The sequence below is a fragment of the Ambystoma mexicanum genome, chromosome 8 (assembly GCF_040938575.1).
Source record: "Ambystoma mexicanum isolate Mex_15411 chromosome 8, UKY_AmexF1_1, whole genome shotgun sequence".
In the NCBI taxonomy this organism is placed as follows: domain Eukaryota; kingdom Metazoa; phylum Chordata; class Amphibia; order Caudata; family Ambystomatidae; genus Ambystoma; species Ambystoma mexicanum.
The window spans coordinates 603,611,849-603,635,536 of NC_090929.1; the positions used below are offsets into that span (position 1 = coordinate 603,611,849).

Here is a 23,688-nt window from a genome sequence, read left to right on the forward strand (position 1 = left end):
CTAGTTTATTCCCTCCAGGATTTTCTAGATGGATCCTATACAGTGATGCCACAAAATGGGAAGGGCCTTAACAACAGGAATAGGTGTGTTTTCCAACCACCCCGGTTTCACTTGGTCTTCCACTCTCGTATTCCTCACTATGATCCTCTTTCCTTCCTTTCTCTTCCTTCTACTCTTTCCCCTCTGTTCCTCCAACTGTCTCTCACTTGCCTCTGTCTCTCTGTTCTGTGTCTCTGATGTTCTTATGTCTTACACCTACTCTCCCGTATCCTTCACTACCACTACTCTCCACTCCCACTACTCGCCACTCCACCCATCCTTCTCCCACACTCACCCTCCTATCGCTCACCCCGACACTTTTCCCTCTCATGAACCTACTCGCTCACTTAGTCTCATTCACACACACTCACACCCAAGTACCACTTTCTCTCAACAACCAATACCTCCGCTTATACAACCTCTCTGCTATATTTCATCACCCCTTGTCATCACCTGAACTACCCACACTCCACTTTTTGGCTCAACCCCTTTTAGACTCCACCTCCCCCTTCCGTTGGTTGTCGGGCTCATCTCATTGCACAGGCCAATCTCTGCCTTGCTCTACCAGAGGTGCTGGGTTACAGAGGTCAGAAGCCATAAACTCCCCCATAAACTCCACCCTCTTCTCAGCCCTGGGTCCAGCTGCATTCTGTGATGGCAACCCGGTACGAGTGCCTAATTCTTTGTTTATGGAGTGCTGCAGTTTTGCACCCAGATCGCCATTCTATAGAGGGCAATGCTCCACTAGCTCCCGGGGCACTAGTGTCTGTCTCCCAGGAGAGTCGAACACTGTTCGCTTGGCCACTCAGATCTCTGGTTGCTGTGGTCCTAGAAAGGAAGATGGAAACCACCTGCCGGTATTTTGTAAGGCAGAAATGGCCTGATCAAAATTGTACTTTTTACTTGCGACCAGGCACACAAAGGGGGTAGGAGGGAATGGGGACCTCCCAACTCCTGCACCCCACCTCTGGGGCAGGACTGGCTCTGGAAGACAAACAACCTGGTGTAGGCCTGGGGCAACTAAATACCTAGGGATATGGGGAAGAGAGGTCCTAGTGGATATTCTCCCTCCTTGTGCCATTTGTACAAATCTGAGAAAAAAGGGAAAGTCTATCCCTAGGAGAATCTCTTTTCAGAGTCTCGCTATCACTATCATGTGCATGGATAGTTGGGTTCCAAAGACCTGAATGTCTACAGTTGCCTTTGGGTATAAATTGGCATACCCTGTATGCAGATTATTTGTGTCAGGGACCCAAGGTTAAGTTCTCCCACTTCTTTCAGATCTGAGCTAATGGCAGTTCTCGGGCTGTCTGAGCCTAATAATGGGCATGTTTGTCTCCTTTGGAGTGTATCTGGAAGATAGAATTCCTATCTGCCTCGCCAGTGGTAACGGCCCATGCTCTGAACTCCGGTACATTTTCTTCCTCCTGGGAAGAGATCGGGTGGAGATATTCATAATCTGTCAATAATATCTAGTATTCTGGTTTAATTCCATCGGGATAATCTTCCAGTAGCTGCAGGTTTATGATCCCAATCTCCATTGGTTCTTCTTTGTGTGCTTCCAGGCAGAACTTGGTGGTATACCTGGGTTTTCCCGCAGTTGTAACATCTGCTCACCTTCCGAAGAGGACTCGACCCCTGGCTAACAAGAACGCCCTGATCTTCATTTCAGCGACAGGTTGGGCAGGACTTACTTTCCTTAGGGATGGACTCTCCTCTCCCACCAGAGTGCCTGGTATCACTACCCAGGCCATTTAGGGCTTTTGACTGGTTCCCGAGAGTACATAGCTCTCTGGTGCTCATTAGCCATCTGGATGGCTTCTTTCCAACACAGGTTTGTGAAGCTGGTAAACGGCCTTCTGTAGGTACACAGGGTAAGAGTCCATGAACTGTTCAGAGACCAATATGTCTTTGGCCTCTTCAAAGGTTTTGATAGTTAATGGGTCCTTACCGCTGTACGACTTCTGGTGGGTAGTTTCACATTGTTCTAGTCCTACATGTCACAGTCGGATCCAATAGTGCTCGTGATCCTGCCCACCCTTTCCAAAATACCTTGCTTCAGCTTTCAGCTCTTCATAAGAGGTGGTCCTGTCAGCCTTTTAATTCTTAAAAGGCTTTCTGGGCTTCTCCTGTTAGAAGAGGGGGGATATAGCAGTCCCAGCAATCTCTATGCCAGCCGGCGGTCTCAGCCACTTATACAAAATTTAGGAGGAAGACGGCTGGGTGCTTCTACTTACCCTGTTTCTGTAGGGTTATAAGGGGTACCCCTTTTTTTTTCTTCTCTCTGTGATGGCTCCCATTGGGATGTTAAGTGTGTCTTGATGTTAGCAGCTAATAGGTAGTTGGCTTTACACCAGAGGTCTCAAGAAGTCTTAAATGGATGTTGTGGTTGGTTGCACTTCCCGGGGACCTGGAATCGCTTACTTTGGTTCAACTAGGAAGTCCACATATTCCTCTTTCTCTTCCTTATCTCGTTCGTGGACTTCTTCACTGCTAGAATGCAGGAACGCATGGGAGGCTTGGTAGTCAACTTGCACAAGCTTGGTTGTATCCCACTCCTTGTTCTTTACTTGGCCTCCTATATCTTTTCACTCTCCCAGGCACCTTTCTCAATCAGTCTCTCTAATGCCCCATCACTAAGACTTCTATGCACTCTTACAGCCAAGTAACACTTTCTCTTAACAACCAATACCTCACCTTGAAAAACCTTTGTACTATCTTCCTCCATGTTCCGCTCCACCACCCTTCCATCGCCTGGTCTCTTGGTCTGCCTTCTCCTTGACCTCACCCGAACTACACATACACCCCCATTTGGCTTGTCCCCTTTTATCCTCCTCCTCTCTCCCTTCCATCGACCCTCACGCTCATCTGGTTCCCCAGGCAAATCTCAGTCTTGCTCTTTTCCAGGGGCCAGAGGATGTCAAAAGTCATAAATTCCCCCTTAAGCCCTGCCCCCTTCCAAGCTGCAGGTCCCCTTGCATTCTGTGATGAGAGCCCAGTACGAGTGCCCTTTTCTCCGCTTGTGTAGTGCTGCAGATGCACACCCTGATCGACTGTCTATAGCAGGCAACTCTCCATGGCCTCTCTTCTCCAGTGAGTAGAACGTTACTTGCTTGGCTGCCCATGTTTCTGTGTGCTGTAATCCTCGGAGGGACGAGAGAACACACCAGCCAGTATTTCTCACAGCAGGTGTGTCCTGAGCAAAGGTGATGCTTTGTGCTTATCACCAGACACATAAGGGAGCGAGACAGAGAATACCCCCCAAATCCCTCACCCCACCTCCGTGGCAGGTGCGATTAATCCTGTGGAGTCATCACTGATCCCCAGCCTAAAGTCTCCTCCCACGTGGCCAGGGGAAGGTAGCCGCTGCCTGAACCCGACCCTGGGGGTGGTATTCAGAGGAAGGATCACATGGGAGGAGATGGATGTCGGGGAGTTGGGGTAACTCCATCAGGTGTGATGCATTATTCCTGCCTCTCAGGTGAAGAAGACTTTATAATTCCCGAGTTCCTAATGGTATGTTGTCATTATACAGATCCCTCTGGTTGTAAAACCTTGAAACCCCGTCTTGTCAATCACCCTATGAAGAATACCATTCACACCATATATATTTCTGAGACTTGTGGAATCTGCTTAGATCACCTGCTATGCATAGGCCGACATCTAGTGGAAACTGCAGAGTATTACAGTTGTTTTTTTCGAAACTCGAAAAGGGTCGTGGACAGGGCATGCAAGTAATACTATCCCTAGTGTGTCGTCCACTGTATCCATGGTCCTTCACACGTCAGGGTCCCTCAGATTGTTTTTTTCTGCCATCATCGACGGACGCTAAATCGCAGATGTCCTATTCGGCTAACGTCATTAACTAAAACTTAATTAGAGTTAGTTATTCTTTCTAGCCTTTAAATCAGCGACCTTCGACGAACATCTTTGACGGTGCTGATAAGGATGAACGTCGTCGGACAAAGACCCATATTCAACGACACCCCCTCGGCCTTGGAAGGCTGCACTGGGCCTCGGCCCAGAGAGTAGGGAGAGTGGGGGATGGACGTTTCTTAAGAGAATGCATATTGCCCTTTACACTCTTTATTTTCGCATAGCTGCCCTTTCATCCAAATATGGAAAACACACCATTTCAATTCTGCCCGAGTTGTAACAAGAAGTTCCCCTGGAAAGATGAGCACTGGGTGTGCAACCTCGGTCTTGCACGGGACCATGCCGAAGGCCATTGTCGAGCTTGTCAGGTCTTCAAACCAAAAACACTAAAGGATCGAAAAACCAAACGTTGGGCTCACCACACCATGCAGTCTGAGGCCAGCCTTGATGTGGAGGTTACATCCTGCGATGGCAGCATTGCTGTATTTTCGGACAACAAAGGTGATGGGGAACCGATGTATATTCCGGTGTGCTAGCCCCCGTCCTCAATAGGCAGGCCGGCGGCACTGTTACGGGGACGACACCCGATGGCATTTGCACACACATTGCAACACACACAAAACACATAGCCCACGGCCGAAAGTCAATGACGCCATCTTCGACACGGCCACACATGGCATCAAGGGGTAGGTCTACAAGCTCCTTGTTCTCTGGGGACTCAAGATCTCGATCGCCACAAGACAAGCCCCCAACGTCAAAAGCGACATGACCGCCATCTCCAAAGCAACGGCCGAAAGCCAAGCGTTGATAGACGCAGCTTCGGACCTCCCTTCCGCCAAGACTTGACACTCACTAACGTCGAAATCCGCGAAAAGCACCAGTTTATCTAAAATTGCCTAGCTAGTGCAAAAACATGTCCCAGAGACACTCCTTAAAGGGAGAACGTCGGAAAAACATTCTTCTAAGTGTCACCAATCCTCTAAGAGTCAGAATTCCCATAAGGAGAAAGGTAGTACACCCCACAAGGAGAAAGATAGTGCTTGCCAAGTGGAGGGAACTTTAACAGGTGCTATGAGACATAAGCAACCTACTCCAGAAATACCTCAGACTCCTCTACCACAGACCCCTCAGACTCCTCTACCACAGACTCCTTTTAATGTACCAAGTTCCTCTCAATGATCCTGTGAAGACTTTGATAGGGTAATGCTTAGAATGATTTTCATGGCAAATTTCTTTGAAAAGAATGCACAGGCATTACACAGCCTACAAAACACACCAGCCACTACTGGTGCAGCCACTTCACAAACCCCAACAAAGAGGCCACGTACTGACACCCTCTTAATTAGTCCTCAGCAAAACCCCATCCAATATGATCTTTATAATCCCGATCCAGACACTGAGGAGCAGGATACCCAAGTGGGGGCAGATCACTAATATGATGAGGTTGATGAGGAGGACGTTTACATCCCACCCTCTCCCGATCATCTTGACACACCAGTGGCAGACTCACCGGTGGACAATCAACCTCTGTGTTTAATGATCTGCTCTTAAAAGCAGCAGAGCATTTCCAAATCCCTCACTAACCATATGCACTCATTTATATACGTATTGCATGGCAAGTGAGTTGCATCACTGTGCCAAATACGATGACTGTTGTAGGTGAAGTTTTTTACAGGCTGCACAACCTAGTTTGAAAAGAAATAAGGGCCTCAAATGGCGGCACTTTTATGGATGTCGTCATAGGGGTCAACAGCATTTTCTGGCTCCTAAAATAAAAAGACTGCAAATGAGAGGGGCCATGTTTTAGAAATGTTTATCTTAATAAGGCTCTCTTATGTGTGCTCCAATAATGGCATCAAGACTGGATTATTGCTTTATACTCACCACTAAATAATATACAATCTGCTTATGGGTGCTGACTTCTCAGTATCTCACTCAAACTATTGATGATCTGCTGAGTGTTGCAATTCTTCAATCTCCCTTTCCCCAGTTTCCCCCAGAAACTCAATATCTTTATAGCTCTGGTTCTCTAGCCTAGACTACTGCAATAGCCTTTTCCTTAATCTACCCTCTTCTTTTCTACGGCCCCTCCAGGTAATCCAGAATAGGGCTGAAAGACTTACCCTTGGCCACAAGCCCAGGGAACGCATCTCCAACCCCAAAAACTCTCCACTGGCTCCCAGTTGCTGCGAGGATCAAATAATTCAAATCCCTTTGCATTATCCACAAAACTGTCTAGGGCTGGGGACTACTCAATCTACAACTTGCTCTCACTAAATACTCTCCCTCCAGATCCTCACGTTCCTCCAGCACCAGCTCTCTGTGTGTCAAGTGCTTCGCTTAAGACTGAGAGCTGGTGGCCAATCTCTTGCCTCAGCTGGCTTCCTCCTATGGAACAGCCTCCCCCTTCCCCTTCATCTTGACCGACCTGGATCTCCTCAAATTCCGGAAGTGCCTCAAGACTTTCCTTTTCACCTCCTCCCTCCTCTGCTAAACCCCACAGTTGCTGCGATTGGTGACAAAAGGCTCTTGTGTCCTCCTGGGTCCTGGCCTCCCACACCCAATCGCCTACAGCCTCCACCTACTCCCAGCACTTGCCTTGAACCCACTGACCTATCCCACCACAGGCCTGCACTTATTTATTTATTGGCAGCCGACCACTCCACCAAGGCACTTACAGCTGGTCACTCCTGTGAGAAAACAGAGGGTGTCTCATCCTCTAGTCCCCGGGGATCTCTCTCTCTCAGGTGGCCAGGGCCCAGCCATTGCCTTTGGATCCAGCCCCTGGGGGTGGACCAGTGTGGGAGGATCACTTGGGTGAGGGTTCTTCAGTGAGACAGCCGATGGTGTCTCACTTTTTAGTTCATCTCCCCATCCCATTTTGTAGGATTTTCTGAAGTCCAACCCCCCCCCTTTTTTAAACAAACACTGTGCTGAGGAAGAGAGTGACCGAGAGTAACCAGACTTCTTACATCGTACTGGACATGTCCCGTTAATCGGGTCAGGCAAAGTCAGGCACTTTTCACTAAGTGCACACATCTGATACCAGTTAGCTCTCCTCACACAAATGCAGGCAACACTTAAAGATACACTCTGAGCAAGGCGGAACACAAGTACGAGCTAAACTTCTGGGACAAAGGCACACCTACTGGAGCAGAGCAACGGACCAAGGGACGAGAGCAGCGGGCCGAAAACCCGAAGGGTTCCTGATTGGAGGTCGTTGCCTCCGACAGTCCGTGAAAGACACGTGGAGAAGACCAGATCCCACAAGTGAAGATTGTATTGTGTTTCAAGGACACCAGCGACTCTCCCGGGTGAACGGCAGACTTGGGGAGGTGAGGCCAAGCCTGTGGTACTAACCTTGACTTGTGAATTGGAAGTAGCAAAACAAGAAAGAAGCGCACACAGCCGGTGAGTTGGTAAGCGACCTGAGAGACCACTGTGTGTTGAAGCGAATGAAGTGGCAACATTTTATCACAAGTGAAGGCTGCTCACGTGTGAATGAGACGCCAAGAAAGGCAGACCTGTGAATGAACTTTGAAGTAAAAGGCAGCTGTGAGATCAGCAATACTAAGTAACAGAGTGGTCTGGCGAAAGGAAGTAGCCCAATTGAAAGTCTCTGTGAACTTATAAAGCGAATAAACAAGCAAAAGTGAACTTTGAGTCGAAGTGGTCTTTCGGTGGTCTGTAAAGAGAGTCACGCATATTCAAAAGTCTTCGACATCCGAAAGGGGTCCGAGCCCGATTGAGGCAGACCCGAATTACAATAAGCTTGGGGATGGGAGACCCCCGTCAAGTTTGTTGAACTGCGTGCTGTCAGGTCTGAGGCCAGCCTTTATAAACGTTAGGTTGGAATACAAATTTGAAAGTCAAGAAAGAGACTGTAACGTGGAAGGCCAAGCGGGTCTCAATCCACTTTTTGGAACTACTTGGAGTGTCAGAAACCCAGCCAGAGTGTGTCCAACAAGGACAGCCTTACTCCATGAGGTTTAACGTGAGGAGGAGAGCTGGTTCAACTGCCTTTTATTCTTTTGAACAATGATTTTTCCTTTGCATACATTTCTCCTTTTTTACAGTTTTTGTACAACAGATAGGGCGGGCATCAGGTTTTTGTTGGTATAGGCCATTTTGATTAGTTAGACTCCACTAGGACTGTTTTGTTTATCGTTTGATGGTCGAGACAACTCCCATCTTAGTTATATGGCAAAATAGGAGTTTCTTCGACCCCAACATTTTCAATAAAGGATTTACAAATTGTATCCATTGTGTCAGTGTCATACTTATGATATCATGCCTTCCCTACACTCCCTAGCACTTACTCCCCGACTCCCTCATCCCTTCGCTCTCTGCACTCGCACGTTCTAAATGCTCACAAGGCCTAGTAGGTCTGCCTCTATCTTTCATTGTTATATTTGATTTTCATTCCCTTGTTCCCTGCCTGTTGTCCCGTGGGTAGTTTAAAACACAATGTACTTGATTTATACGTGCCATGCAAATGCACACTAAATAAATAAATAGGTCAAATGGCTGAGATAAAGTAATGACTGATGGTTCCAATGGGGTAATCAGGGGTTTGACTATGGGCTGGTATTGCTAAATGGCACTGTATGCCTGTCAGGGGCTAAGATCTCATGAATGCAAAAGCCAACTATTCGTCTAGCCTTTCGGATACCCTTGTGGAGGCTAGATTGATGTTAAGTCACCTAAACCAGATCAAAACATATATCATCTTTGTCCTTTCTTCGGGTGCTCTCCAGGATATGCTGAAGAACACCCCCAAGGGTCACCTGGACCGCCTGTCCCTGCAGCTGGCTCTGACAGAGCTGGAGACCCTAGCCGAGAAGCTGAATGAGCAGAAGAGGGTGTCCGATCAGGTGGCCGAAATACAGCAGCTGACAAAGAGTGTGAGCGATCGCAGCAGCCTCCACAAGGTCAGTGGTCAGGGATGAGGGGTATTCACAAACTGTGAACCAATCCATGTGTATTTCGAGAAATCATGTATTGTGCAGTTGAATAACACATAACTCAAACAGCATTGGCTCAGCAAATACTAGTTCTATGTTCTCCAGTTATAACTCTATGAAATTCTTCTGTATTCTTCTATTTATTCAGCCACTGCTAAGACACACTGTTTCACTTGTGCCTGTGAATCTGAAAATTAGTGATGTGTGCCTCTCTTTTTAACTCTTTGGAGTTTGTGTGCATGGGAAGAGTGTAGTTTTCGACATTGAGCTTTAAAGTTGTGGGGGTCCACTGCTCGACAGATTATTCTGAGCAGTCTTTCTCTACACTGCCTGGCAGACCAAGGACCCTAAACCGGTTCACACTGACGCAACTTTTGTGTCCCAGTACTGTTTCAGAGTGCAAAGTTAAGAGTATCATGAGGGGAGACAGGGTTATGGGAACCACTGAGGTCTGAGATGTTGCTGGATTCCATTCCTGGAAAGAAACCTTGGAATTATTTTCACTCCCCACAAAAGCGCCACAACAAAGGTTCCTTTTTTCGGCTAATCTAGTCTTGTCTATGATTCATATAGTTCCACGTTGGTCCCTCACCCCTGTGACACAGATAAGCCAAGAAGGAGGCCGGTGAACAGAAAGAGTATATATTTATCACAGAATAGGAACATTAATATTGGTACAAAATCTCAGATCACGCCACCTCATTCTGTGGCCCATAATTCTTTGCTTTGCTAATAATTATTTTTTTCCACAAATTGAAAACACTAGTCAGTTCGGGATAACACAGATCACACTCTCTTTAGCTTCACAACATGTACAGTCAAAACACTTTGCTGGGGCTCACTTTTAATAACATGTAGCACCTTGAAACATAACAAGATTATAAGCCTGAAACTATTTGATGTGTAATTTAGATAATATGCAACACTTTGCTATTGGCAAAAACAATTTACACATGCAGCACTCTTGTTTTTTGTTTATCTCCCTGCGCACTTGCAAAAGCTAGCAGTTTTGTTTAATTAATCACATGTAAAAAGAATTTTGACTGACCCTGTGCTGGCAGTCTTATAGCACAGCAAACCTTTCAGAAAAACACTTTTTATTTATATTTCAAACCTTTTTTTCTAGCACCACTATGCAAGGCAAAATCTCCCTTCTCTCAGGAGCCACTTTCTCATTTTCAGTAGAAGGTGTGCTTTTAAATCTGTGACTTTATTCTTTTTAACTTTGGGAAGGCACTATTTTGTCCCAGTACACACAAACCCGGGTATTCAGCTGATCATTTGGAACCCCTCTGCTTTAAGGCAGGGTTCAGGGGAATGAGAAGCAGTAGGGAATTTGGTTTTTAATGTACCTCTCACTTTATGGAATTTTGGAGTTGGCAAAAATGCATAGGAGTACCCTACCCTATTATTTTACACACTATATATGTATCCACACTGGAAGCGATGATGTTCAGTTTTTATTTCAACAAAATCACACAGTGTAATTTGGCTATGTGGGAATTAATTCAATTATTGTTTAGTAGAAATACTAAGGATACACTTTGTGTGTTCACCCTATCAATAATGGGAAAACTATTCAATCAAACATATCCCCACCAGACTTGGTTTGGTTGGACAAGTTTACGTAAGTAAATATCTCTGGGTTTGCACTCAGGAAAAAGGACATGGAAGGCTCAGGTCATCTGTCAGATACAGGACAGGAACCATAAGAATTCAACATCAGTCGTGAATATTCTCCAGGCTCAATCCCGCTATTTTGCCTCTCCTTGGTCATAGATCCCATCCTCTGTCCCTTTTCCTGGTTTCCTCCAGAAATCTTATCAGCAGTTCCCACCCAGGTAATTTCCGGCAGGCTCCCCAATTTCCATTGTGCATCTCCTTATAACCCCTAACCCACGCCTCAGAAATGTCTAAATTATGAGATGCCAGTTGTTTGGCTCTTGATAGGGATTGGCAAGTATTTTCCATACCCTTACCTAAGGCCAAACCTGGTTTCTTTGATTGCCCTGTTTGGTTGCCAAGCCCACATTTTGGAAGGGATAAGGCCGCCCACTTGAATTGACATTTTTACACATTTCAATTCTTCCCTTCTAAAACTCTGTGTGAAATATTTTTAATTTACAGTTAAGCATAACAATGTATATATTCCTGAAATAGTCTGCCCGTGCTGTACCTAATGAATCATGTCGTCTCAGCACAATGTTGCAGGTTTGAATGCTGCTTTTTGTGAATTCTGCAAAAATTATAAAACTCAGCATCACAAAATTGTACACACAGTTTTTTACTTCCATTAGCTACTATGTTCCAAAATGTCTGCTTTGTGACATTTTCTGGGAAGCTACCATCCCATTTCAGATTATAACTTTAGTTCCCAAGTCAAATTCTTAGGTTAGTCATCTCAGCAGATAAAGCTATTCATAAGCTTTTCAATGATACTTGGGTGATTTTTCTGTGATGTACGCAGCTGAAAGAAATTGACAAAATATGATCCTGAATCTAAACTAATGGCAATCACTAAACATATATGCACATGTTTACTTCAATAACACATTGTTTTGTTTCCCCACTCAACATGAGATCTGGACATATGTTTTCTTTGTTGGTTTGAGCTGCAATTAATCAATTCATATTTTCTTTCCCTGGGCTAAGAAATCATTTGTTGCATATCTTTGAGAGCAGGCCCAACCCACCCTAAATTCCTTCTTTGTCAACGCTGTGACTTCAAAAGATGCTAGACATCAATGATAGATAGAAGAAAGGTGGAAGGTCACTGTTTGAGTGTCCTGAACAGAAACAGATGCCAATTCTCCTGAACAGAAACTGGTGATTTTACATGTTACACGTTCTTTTACATAAGAGGCCGTTTAATGTTTGACCTCAAATCATATGCAGATTTCTTTTGTGCCATGCCACTAATGTTCATCTTTATATTATACTTTCTATTAAACTGGCACAGGGACTGAAGTTTCACTATTAAACAGTCCCATTGCATCCCAGATACAAATGTCCTTATGTTTCCATGCTGCTCCCTTTTTGTGAAAAGTTGCTTTAATTCTTTTCATACTGTAGTAAAAGTTAGGGCTATGATTTTAGTTCTTTGTCATTCACACATATGGCACACTTAATTGTATTCTTCCTTCTCTGTTGTGACAATCCACCCATTTCCTTAATATATGCCTTTAAATTTACGTGTGCAGTGTTCCTGGTTTCAAGCTGCAGAATACACATATTTTTCATGGTCTCTCTGTTTTATCAAAGGAAACAGCGTTTTCCCATTTTTCAGTTTGAGGAAGAATTGCTGGTGTTTCAGTCTGCTAGTCAAAATTATGCTTTCACATTTCCAAGACAGTTTTTCTGTATTTTTATGCACAACATAGCCAAATGCAGTTTCCTTTTTGTATGGGGGCTGCCATTGAACCCCACAAGAGGAAGACCTAATTTGGGCATTGGGTGGTTGGGTGATGAGCAAAGGTATCTGTTGCTGTTTACAAGGAAATTGGGCAGAGTAAACCAAAATAAAAACAAAAGATAACTGCGTTCTGTGTTTAGCTTTACTCCATGTGTTAAGGCTCGGAAGTAGTCATTTCTGGGCCATGTTGGCCTAAAAACTTTAGATTTCCAGTTGACACCCTTTCACAGAGGGCGCCATGCCTCAGTCTTGGTCGTTCACGTTAATGTCTATTGCATTCAAGGAGTTGTTGGGGACATTTCCATTGAACTAATTGAACAGAAGGAAAAGCAAAGCCCAGGGCTGGAATATTGTGCCTCTAGGAACGTGGATTAATCTGGTATTCTTATAGCAGCGCCCACCTAGCCTATGGCAGGAAGTAGGGTCTGTGCTTCCTTGAGAGACCAAGTATAAAGATAATGCATATTAAATAGTAAGGATAAACCCATTTTCTCTGCTTGTTAGTTCAGGTAGTTTTATCATTGATCACTTAAATGCAGATGATGTGAATGTCCGTCTCTGGAAGGTCCCTCAGTTGAGGAGGATTGATATATATGATATGATATGGCCTTTATAACGCGCCTATACACAAGTGTTTCAAATGTCTATTTGCATCCCACATATGAGCAGCCACCAAACCTCTCCCCAGAAGGGACTTAGTATTAGTGATGTATGCCGGGGCTTTGCGCGGTTATGGCCTCATTGCCAGCCACAATGCATATTCCATGTGCTAGCCCACTCCCAAAGGTTGGGACAGGCACAGGCATAGTATCCTGCACATGTGAGGTGCCATTTTCATCGGGATGTGTGAGTAAATGTAGGATGATCTGGCATGCACTCTTGCAGGGAGATTGTGGTATTTTCCTAGTGGGAGGTCTCAATAAGCACTTGCTTTTGCAATATTACATATTTTTCAGTATATGATTGGTATGGAAACCTTGCTTGATGCATGCATGTCAGACTGTATTGGATTCCCATGTGTGTCTTCTTTTGAAAGGTATATGTGGTGCAAAGTTCTTTGCAATAGCTGCCCTGACACAGACCTAGATATTTAGGCACCTCATATGCTGATCTCCAGTAAATCCAGAGAGGTAAATGCATTCACACAAATGCGAGGTACCATTTTCATCGCACAAGTGCACCAGTGCACTTTGATACTACCTCAATTGTTGGCTCTTCTTTTCCAAATGCTATCGAAAGAATAGCTTTGTATATATCTATATATCACACAAACATAACTCTCCCCAGGAAACTACATAGTTAGACGGCCATACACGTACTCCCAGATTCTCTGATGTACACAGTTTGCATACCTTCTCAACTCTCAGTTCTGGGTATGTTTAAGAAACACGTGGCCTGCATTGGTATCCATCTTGATTATCATTATGTTTCTTAAATGATGGGGACACCATGCAAATAAAGTGCAGCTTGACATTTTTGTTGTATGACGGTATCACCTATTCTGACAGGTGACAACAATGCAGAGCCTCCTCCGAGAAACATTGTGATCTATTGAATTTATAGATCTGCATTGCAAGTATGATGTTAGAGGTACATATGTATACCACTTATTTTCAGTCTTTTTACATTAGGTGGGTCCTATGGGTAACTATTTATTATTATTTATTAATTATTTTATTTATAGGTGCGCCCAAACCCCACTGGCATCTAGGTGCTGGTTACAGACAAGATAAATGGCAAGTAGATGTATCAGATAAAGTGTCTCGGGTTAGTTAAACAGGTATCGTCTTTAGGTTTTTCCTGAATAGCTGGTAGGAGGTCTCAAATCGTAGGTGAGATAGCATATTGTTCCAGAGGTTGGCCACTACAACCGGGAAGCTAAAATCCCTGACTCTTTTCTGTCTGAATCTTGGGGTCAGGAGACAGTGACTGAATGAGGATCTGAGTTGTTTGGCTGACAAGTATTTCTTGATCCTCTGGGCTAAGTAAGGCAGGGTGCCTTGTTATTCCGGCAGTGATGGGCAATTGAAAGGCTTTTGAACTTTATTCTTTCCCAGATGGGGAGCCAGTGGACTGGTCTCCTGGCTTTCGCAATATGGGCAGACTTGCTTAGGTCCAGTGCTGCTGCAAGAGCATTGTTTTGGATGACTTGGAGCCTGTTCAAGTTCTTTTCAGAGGTGCCACAGAGTAGGGCATTGCAGTTATCCAGCTTGGATCCCACCAGGACACAGGCTACGGTGATTCGGTTGGCAGTGGAGAGGAATGGTCTGCTGGCTCATATGAGTTTGGTAGCATAGGCTGTTGTGGAGATGATGTTCATAATTTAGCGGGCCATGTTGAGCGAGGTATCCAAGTAAACGGCCCTTGTTTTTACTGAGTTAGAGACAAGGATCTTGTGACCACCAATGCTTAAATGGTGGTAGGCAGGGCAATGCTTGCGAGGTGGGCTGGTGGGCTGACAAAAGGAGCTCTGTCTTTTTGTCATTCAAGCAGAGGTTGCTCTGAGCCATCCAAGTTTGGATTATCTCCTAAACAGTGTTTACAGTAGTACAGTTTTGGTCATATGCACCTGATAGGGCGATGAGAAGTTGTCTATCATCCACATAGTTCATGAAGGATCTGCACAGAGAAATCAAGGTGGTCGAATAGTGGTTTATAAATGTTCTAGAGTGTGGTTGGGACACAAGAACCTTGCGGGACTTCACATGTAATAGGTGCCGTGGGGACAGGGGGGGGGGTTCTGCTGCCTTGCCTGCAAATACTATTGATGTTCTGTTATCAAGGAAGGAGGAGACACAGCTTGTGGCTTCTGGAGAGAAGCAGGCTTCTTATGGTCCACAAGGATGAACGCTGCTGAAGTATTGCGTAGTAGCAGGAGGTATAGCTTTCCTGCATTGTTGGCATAATCCAATTGATTCTTGAGGGCAGTTTCTGTTCTGTGTCTGGGGTGAAAGCCACATTGGCGGGGAGTGAGGTTGTGCTGGTCTTCCAGAAACGCCTGAATTTGAGTGTAAGCAACTCTGTCCAGGATTTTCAGGAGGATTGGGACAGTAGTAATAGGTCAGTAGTTTGTGTGGATGGTACGGTCAAGTATGTTTTTTACGCAGGGGGGTAATCCAGGTAATCCAGGTTCTGATGTTTGTTAATCTGCTTAGAATCACATGCTGTGCATAGTCCGACATCCAGTGGTCACTGCAGAGTATTGCATTTTGTTTTTCGTAGTCAAAAAGTGGACGTCGACAAGGCATGTCTGTAACACTATCTCTATAGTGACGTACATTGTACCCACAATCCCTCACGCGTCGAGGTCCCTCAGATTGTGTTTTTCTGGCCAGATATTGGTCGCCGTAACGCGGAGCTCCTTCGAGAGAAATTTCAAAACATTTACTCGACCCTTTGGCCGTTATTTATTATACATTACATTAGATCCCTCCGGCGAACTGTTTCACTGCCGAGTAAGAACTTCGACGGCGGTGACTTAGACGGAGGAGATCCTTCGGCGCTGCCAAACACGTGGCCTGGCCTCGCCAGCCTAAGACAGTAGGGAGAGTGGGGGTCGTGGGACATTTCTTCTACTTCTAAGAATGCCTTTCTCTTTCACCCCCCTTTCCTTCTGGGTCGTTATCACTCTTAATTGTATCCTCAGCTATGGAGAGGACTCCGTTTAGATTTTGCCCACGCTGTAAAGGCAAATTCACATGCAAATATAAGCACAAGCCTTGTAACCGTTGCTTACCCCTCGACCACAACGAGGAAGGCTGTGCGGCCTGTAAACTTCTACGCCCAAAAACTTTAAAGGACCGCAGGGTCAAGAGGTGGGCAGCCTATGCTATGTCTAGAGCTGTTTCCTCACCCGCCGCCACCGAGTGTGATGAGGACAGTGATAACCCCACCTCCGTATCGGAAGTTATAGACCTCTCTAAGGAGCGTACCCGCTCCTCAGCGTCTGTCCCTGGCCCCGACAAGTTCGGCTCAAGCCCTACTTATGGGGATGAACACCCCGGCGATACTGATGAACACAGAAAACATAAACATAAACACACAACCCACGGCACTTCTTCGTCGAAGACGAAAAAAGCCCTAGCGCCAACGGAGACGCTGGGCCCACCGGCATCCTACACCGACCGGAAGGGTCGTAAGCCCTCCCCGCCACCGCAGACGCGACTAGCGACTGGGCTACCTACAGACAATGGCGCTATCACCAAAACGCCAGGCGACGCGCCTCGTAAGAGTGCGACCGTCGCCAAAAGAGACTTGGCACCACCCAGCACGACGCCAAACGAACCCTCGATGGAGAAATTAATAGTCGAGAGCTTGGCTCGTATAGTTTCCACTGACAGCCAGAGATGGATGGCGAGTGATACGCTGACGCCCACTCACAAGGCCAGAGAGATGCCGAGAATGCCGGAAGGGAGGCAGGAACCGCTCCTGCCGTCGAAGGAAGGCCCAAGCCTACGAGAAGGTTTCTCAGAAGGCGAAGGGACTTTATCCTTGACATTATGGGACAGATCTAAACGGCTACAGGCAAAGGAGCCTCCTTTTTTACCTCCAGACCATTCTGGGTTACCACATTGGACATTTGAGAGATTCCAATCATGTATGGACAAGCTGGATAGGTTTATGTCCACTCCTGAACATAAAACACCCAAGAGGCCAAGGGAGTTACTTCAATATCCTAGACTATTTGTCAAATGGAGACTAAAACTTATGACCTCACTGAAGAAGACTCTCACTTCCAAGAGGATGAGGAGTTCTTAAATATTGGAGACCAACAGAACCTCGAAGAAGAATGTTTTGAGGAAAACCCTGACATAGGTGAAGGGGGGCTTCGAAGAAGACCCAGATGAAGGTGGCTCACAGCCTTGGCAGTCCCCAACAGAGTCTACAGACCCTGAGATCCTGAACCTTTCTTCTCCTCAGACCACACCGGTCAGGAACCCATCACCTATAGATGACCAACCCACTTTCAACGCGCTACTACGGAAAGCAGCAGTGCACTTTGAAATTGAGACTGGGGAAATTACTCCCGATATTGATTTTGTAGAAAAAATCATTAAAGAAAAACCTCCCACTAGCCAGACCATTCCCCTCCTCACCTGAGTTAAGAGACAAATCATCCCATCGCTGTCTACACCTGCGTTGGTTAGAAGGGTCAACCCGAGAATTGAAAAACTGTTTACTCCCTCTCCTTTGGACCCATTATACATTAAGGGTCACTCAATACCAGATTCCTTGGTGGTAACTACCACAAGGAAAAGGGCAGGGGTTCCGCTATCAACTAGCGAAGCACCACCGGACAAGGAAGGAAAGAAACTCTACACCCTGGGTAAGAGAATTACAGCCTCGGCAGTTTTTTCCACCAGAATTGCCAATAATAATACATTACTGGCAAGTTATGCTGATGCCCAATGGGGAAAGTTACGCCAAGACCTTGAGGAACTCCCCGAGCCCTTAAGAACTCGATTGTTAACCACTGTAACAGAAGGAACTCTGGTTAACCAGAGCATCATACAAAACACACTTGATGCTGCAGAAACGGCTGGCCGTTCTTTAGTCCAGGGGATACTTCTGAAGCGTCATGTCTGGCTACTCAACTCAGGTTTTAAGCCAGAAACCAAGGCGTCACTCATTAATAAACCAATAGAGGATTCTAACCTCTTTGGGAAAGCGGTAGATGACGCACTGGAGACCGCAAAGAAGGATTTCGACACCCTAAGGACTTTAGACCAAATCTCACGGCCTCCCAATAAGCAAGGATTTGGCAACAAACACTTTTTTCGAGGCCAACAACAGCAACAACAGCAGTACACTGCAGGCAATTGGTCCTCTACTCAGGGAACCAGTGGGCAATACACTCAAAGAGGACAACGCTGTGGCAAGGGTAGAGGTCGGGGCCCCACTCCCAGAGGATCCCCGGCTACAAACACCAAATGACCCGAAGGTTCGGGTTCCCTCCCATGCATCGCCGGTCGGGGGCCGGCTAACATCTTTCCTACCAGCATGGGCGGGAATAACATCAGACCACTGGGTATTGTCAACTATAGCCCACGGTTACTGCATAGAAGTCGGTCCCCCAAGTACAGACCCCCAAGGGGACGACGCTTATCACCGGAGCACCTCGCCATCCTTCTTCAAGAAGTGGGACTGCTGCTACTAAAAGGAGCAATAGAGTCGTGCCTCTATCAAAGATAATGGAAGGTATTTATTCAGTATACTTCTTTGTACCCAAAAAGGATTTAACCATGCACCCTGTACTAGATCTGCGCCCAGCGAACAAATTTGTCAAACGTCAAAAGTTTTGCATGGTGACCTTACAGGAAGGGTTGCCAGACATTTCGTCGAAAAAAATTGGTCGACCAGACAAATGGTCGAACCAATTTGGTCGAAAACCAAATGGTCGAATTTTTTTTTTTATTATTATTTTAACCTTTTTTTTTTTTTTTTTGGGGGGGTCCCCCCCAACCCCCTTTTTTTCTCTAAAAACCCCTTTTTTAACTAAACGAAAACCCGCAAAATAAATATATAAATAAAAAAAAAAATTCGACCATTTGGTTTTCGACCAAATTGCGTCGACCAAATTGCAGTCGACCAGTTTTTTTTCGACGAGTTGACTGGACACCACAGGAAGTAATCCCCCTGCTTTCACAGGGAGATTACATGACAACACTGGACATGAAAGATGCATACTTTCATATTTTTATGTTGCCAGCGCACAGACATACCTCAGGTTCATGATAAAGGGCAAGCACTACCAGTTCAGAGTGCTACCCTTCGCCATAGCGTCAGCGCCGAGGGTATTCACGAAAGTACTGGTAGTGGCAGCGGCCCACCTGCGCAGGTTGTCCATCCCTTACCTCGACGATTGGCTCATAACAGGGGATTCTTACGAGACATGCTTCTCAAATACCAAATGACTGTAGACCTTTTGTTACAAATGGGCTTCTCCATCAATGAGAAGATGTCCAGCCTAGACCCCAGCCAGATAAAACAATTCCTAGGGGCTCTAATTCGAACAAAGGACGGCCTTGCCTTCCCCTCCATCGAGAGGGTCCAAAATATGCTGTTTCAGATCCCTCAATATGTGGCCGGTCGAGAGGTGACGGTACGCAAAGCAATGCGTTTGCTAGGAATGATGGCGTCATGTATATATTTGGTACCTCACGCGCGCCTGCGCATGCGCCCAATGCAAGAGTGTCTCAAAAGCCAGTGGTGTCAGGCCAGCGGACAATGGGACGATCTAGTGGTGGTCTTGCAGGCCTTGGTTCTCTCGCTACGGTGGTGGTCGAAGGAAAACTTTGTAATATGGAAACCATTTGCCACCCCTGCAGTGGAAGCCACTCTAACCACAGACACATCCCTCACAGGGTGGGGGGCTCACCTATCCCATCAGACTGCAAATGGAGTTTGGACTCCGAGTGTAGCGTCCAAACACATAAACTTGCTGGAACTGCTAGCGGTCTTCAAAGCACTGAAGGCTTTCCTGGCACACCTGCAAGGGAAGACAGTGATGGTCCTCACAGACAGCACCACAGCCATGTACTACCTGAACAAGCAAGGGGGCACACACTCTCCAGGACTGTCCAAGCTGTCCCAGAATATCTGGAAGTGGGCTCTCAAACACAACATGTTCCTGTTGTCACAACATGTACCAGGGGAACTCAATCTGCTAGCAGACAAACTCAGCAGAGACTTCCCTCTGCCCGCAGAGTACGAATGGCGGTTACGAGAAGGCATCGTCTTCAACGTTTTCACACAATGGGTAGTCCCAGAAATGGATCTGTTTGCAACTCTGGAGAACTCCCAATGCCAAGATAACACCTCCAGGCACCCCCAGAACCGATCCCAGGGGAACGGTCTCTGGATAGCATGGTCAGGGAAATTTGTTTATGCTTTTCCCCCCGACTCCCCTTCTCAACAAAATAGTGCACAAGATGCACAGGAACCAATCACCATGATACTAGTGGCCCCTAGGTGGGCCCGGCAGCCATGGTTCACTCACCTGATGGGGATGTCTCTATCTCCACCGGTGAAACTACCCTGCCCGTACAACATGCTGTCACAGGACAGGGGCAAGACGATGCACCCATGCCCACAGACCATGAACCTAGCAGCCTGGCTCCTGAGTTCATAGAATTTGGACATTTACAGTTCCCTCAAAGATGCATGGACATTCTTAGGGAGGCTAGAAAACCTAACACTCGTTACTGCTATTCTAGCAAGTGGAAGAGATTTGATTTACCTGACTTACTTATTAGACTCAGGATTGGTCTTTAATTCTATTAAAGTTCATCTAGCTGCACTTTCCGCATACACAACTTCTCAACACAAAGTGTCATGATGGAAAGTCCCAGTTATTTAAGCCTTCATGGAGGGAGTAAAGAGGATACACCCTCCTATAGCTAACCCAGCTCCCGGATGAGACCTAAATGTGGTACTGACCTGGCTTATGGGCTCACCCTTTGAACCAATGCACAAAGCATCCCTTAAGAACCTCACTCTTAAAACTGCTTTCTTAATAGCTATCACCTCCATTAGGAGAGTGAGTGAACTACAAGCGCTCTCTATACTAGCCCCCTTTGTAACAGTTCACAAGGATAAGGTGGTTCTACGCACACATCCTAGGTTTGCACCAAAATGTATTTCTAAATTCCATGTCAACCAGTCAATAGAACTACCAATGTTCTTTCAAAACCCTTCATATTTGGGAGAAAGGAGCCTGCATACACTGGATGTGCGCAGAGCCGTCATGTTTTATATAGAAAGAACTAGACCTCTGAGAAGGAATAATCAGTTCTTTGTCTCGGTGGCAGCAGGAAGAGAAGGAGATGTAGTTTCAAAATCCACTATATCTAGATGGATTGTCCAATGCATCACTCTCTGTTTCTCTCTTGCTACGAGAGAACTACCCTTCAAGCCGAGAGCATATTCTACTCGAGGCAATGGGGCTTCCATAGCATTCATTGCAAATGTCCCTCTTGAGTCCATTTGCAAAGCGGCAACCTGGAGTTCTGTACACACCTTTACAAAACACTACTGTCCAGATGCCCACTCTAGATCGGATTCCCAGGTGGGAAAAGCAGTATTAAGATATCTTTTTTCTACTGTTCCTTCTCACAACCCACCTCCAACTCCGGGTACTGCTCGCTAGTCTATGCACAGCATGCAATTCTAAGCAGATTAATAAACATCAGAAGACAATGCATTACTTACCGTAAAAGCATTTCTGATGGTTGTATCTGCTTAGATTCACATGCGCCCACCCTTCCTCCATGCTCGGATGGAAGGAACAGAGGCATCCTTTATCTCTCTCTCTTTTCTGTACTCACTCACGTCTAATAGGCTCCCTCAGGGCAGAAAAAATACTAAGACGGACCTCGATGCATGAGGGATTGTGGGTACAATGCACGTCACTACAGGGATAGTGTTACAGACACGCCTTGTCGACGTCCCCTTTTCGACTACGAAAAACAAAATGCAATACTGTGCAGTGACCACTGGATGTCGGACTAAGCACAGCATGTGAATCTAAGCAGATACAACCATTAGAAATGCTTTTACGGTAAGTAATGCATTGTCATTCTTTGGGTGGTAACGGGACAGTGTTTAAAGCAAAGGAGGCTTTGACGATGGCAGTAATTAGAGGGATGAGGGTATCCATGCATTGTTTGACCAGTGTGGCAGGTGTGGGAAATCTGAGGGTAATCTCACTCCTAAACCCCCTGGATCCTCTTCTCAGGTGGCTAGGGAAAGGTTATCGCTTTTGGATCCTGAGAGTGGAGAAGCAAGGGAGTATCACCTGGTTGGAGGGTCCTTGGAGAGTGGGTGTGGGATACCCACAGGTGATACATGGCACCCCCCCTTCCCTATTGATGCCCAACATATCCCTCCTCTGATCTTTATGGGTTATTGCAAGACCTCTCCCCTCATTTACCCACATTTAACCTTTCAAAGTACTGGGACGAGGAAGAGGAGACTGAGAGTAATGAAAACAACACCTTCATTTTACCACTCTGGGACAAGGAAGATGCTTGCAGAGTATGGTGAACGTCAGGTATGTTCCCTTAATCATAGTCAGCAAGGCTCAATTCGAGGATACACACGGGTGGACGGAGTTGTCACACTTTTTTTAGAGGGTGGACTCGGTCCCCCCCAGCTAAAATTAGAAACATTGAATATCGTGAACCCTTACGGTCCTTTTATTTAAGGTAACACAACATACGATGGACAGGATGGAGAATATCTCCAACCAAACAATAAGACCGACTCAGGAAGTTGGCAAATGTCCCTGTTTTATTCTCAATTATCTAAAACGGAGTACAGCGGACATCAACGGACATCACACAGCATGATCTGAAAGCATTTCATAAAAAACATTACTTTTATAGCAACAACTCGTCATGCGTGATGTCATACTATGTGGCAAACCAAGGAAACCTACGCGGGATTGTGATAGGACTAAGGGAGTATCTAAGTATACTTTCTATAAGGGATTGAATTGTGATTGGGTCTCTATAGTCAGGTGGGCAACTAATGCCCTCCCTTAGTGCAAGTAATCAGCAGTTTATTAGAACCATAATATACTATTGGCTCTCAAACTATAAGGCCCTTCAATATGTGGCCTCCTACAATTCGTTGGCACGCTTGTACCCTTCTGGAACATTCACTTTTCTAGCAGCACGTAAGCTGGTATCCCGGATAGTGGTGGGTGGACTTGACCGTACATACCCACCCAAATAGCCCCATCTCTCTCATCACTCATGCAGTATGACAATCAGATTGTCTTTGAACTTGGCCTTGGGGTTGCTTCTCGGCTCTGGGAATATAAGGGAGTGTGAGCATGTTCTTATCAAGGTTCAGGTCTGCATGCCCACTTCTATTTCCATCTTGGACCCACGTGATCAGAGACCATGAATCGACCCATTTTATAGCATTTAATTGTCTCATATAAAAGAGCTTGGCACCCATGGTGTTCTCTCTTTGCAACTTCAATAGGGATGCCTGAGCGTTCTCACGTTCACTGTTCTTCAAGGACTGATAACCAGTTTTGGCTGCCCTAGCCTTTGACACCAGGCCAAGCAGTTTTCCTTTGGTCCATCTTCAAGTTTTGGCTTATTTCTTTGCTGAGACACACATACAACTATCAATCTTCCTTTCTCCAAGGGTTGAGCTTACTAAAGTTATGACATTGAATGTCCAGATTCTATATATATGTATATATTGGCGGTACCGCCTGCAGTCTATTCACTACCTATAGCGAGCCTTTATGATTACTTAGTCTACTTGCATTAACGCATCTTTACGGTTATAAAACGACTTGTATTTTCTACAGTGCTTCTCACACCTGCAATCTTCATTCCGCACATACATGAACGTCTTCTTAATTCTTTACTTCACCAT

At 45.8% G+C, this 23,688-nt stretch overlaps 1 protein-coding gene across 9 annotated transcripts in view; it reads left to right on the forward strand.

Moving 5' to 3' along the window:
- Window positions 1–23,688, forward strand: part of ARHGEF10L (Rho guanine nucleotide exchange factor 10 like) — a 972,373-nt gene that overhangs the window by 643,305 nt on the left and 305,380 nt on the right. For all 9 annotated transcript variants that reach the window (XM_069610308.1, XM_069610311.1, XM_069610312.1 and 6 more), the window contains one exon: window positions 8,673–8,846. In XM_069610308.1, the coding sequence (XP_069466409.1) occupies window positions 8,673–8,846 (174 nt within the window). The remainder of the gene's footprint in view (window positions 1–8,672; window positions 8,847–23,688) is intronic.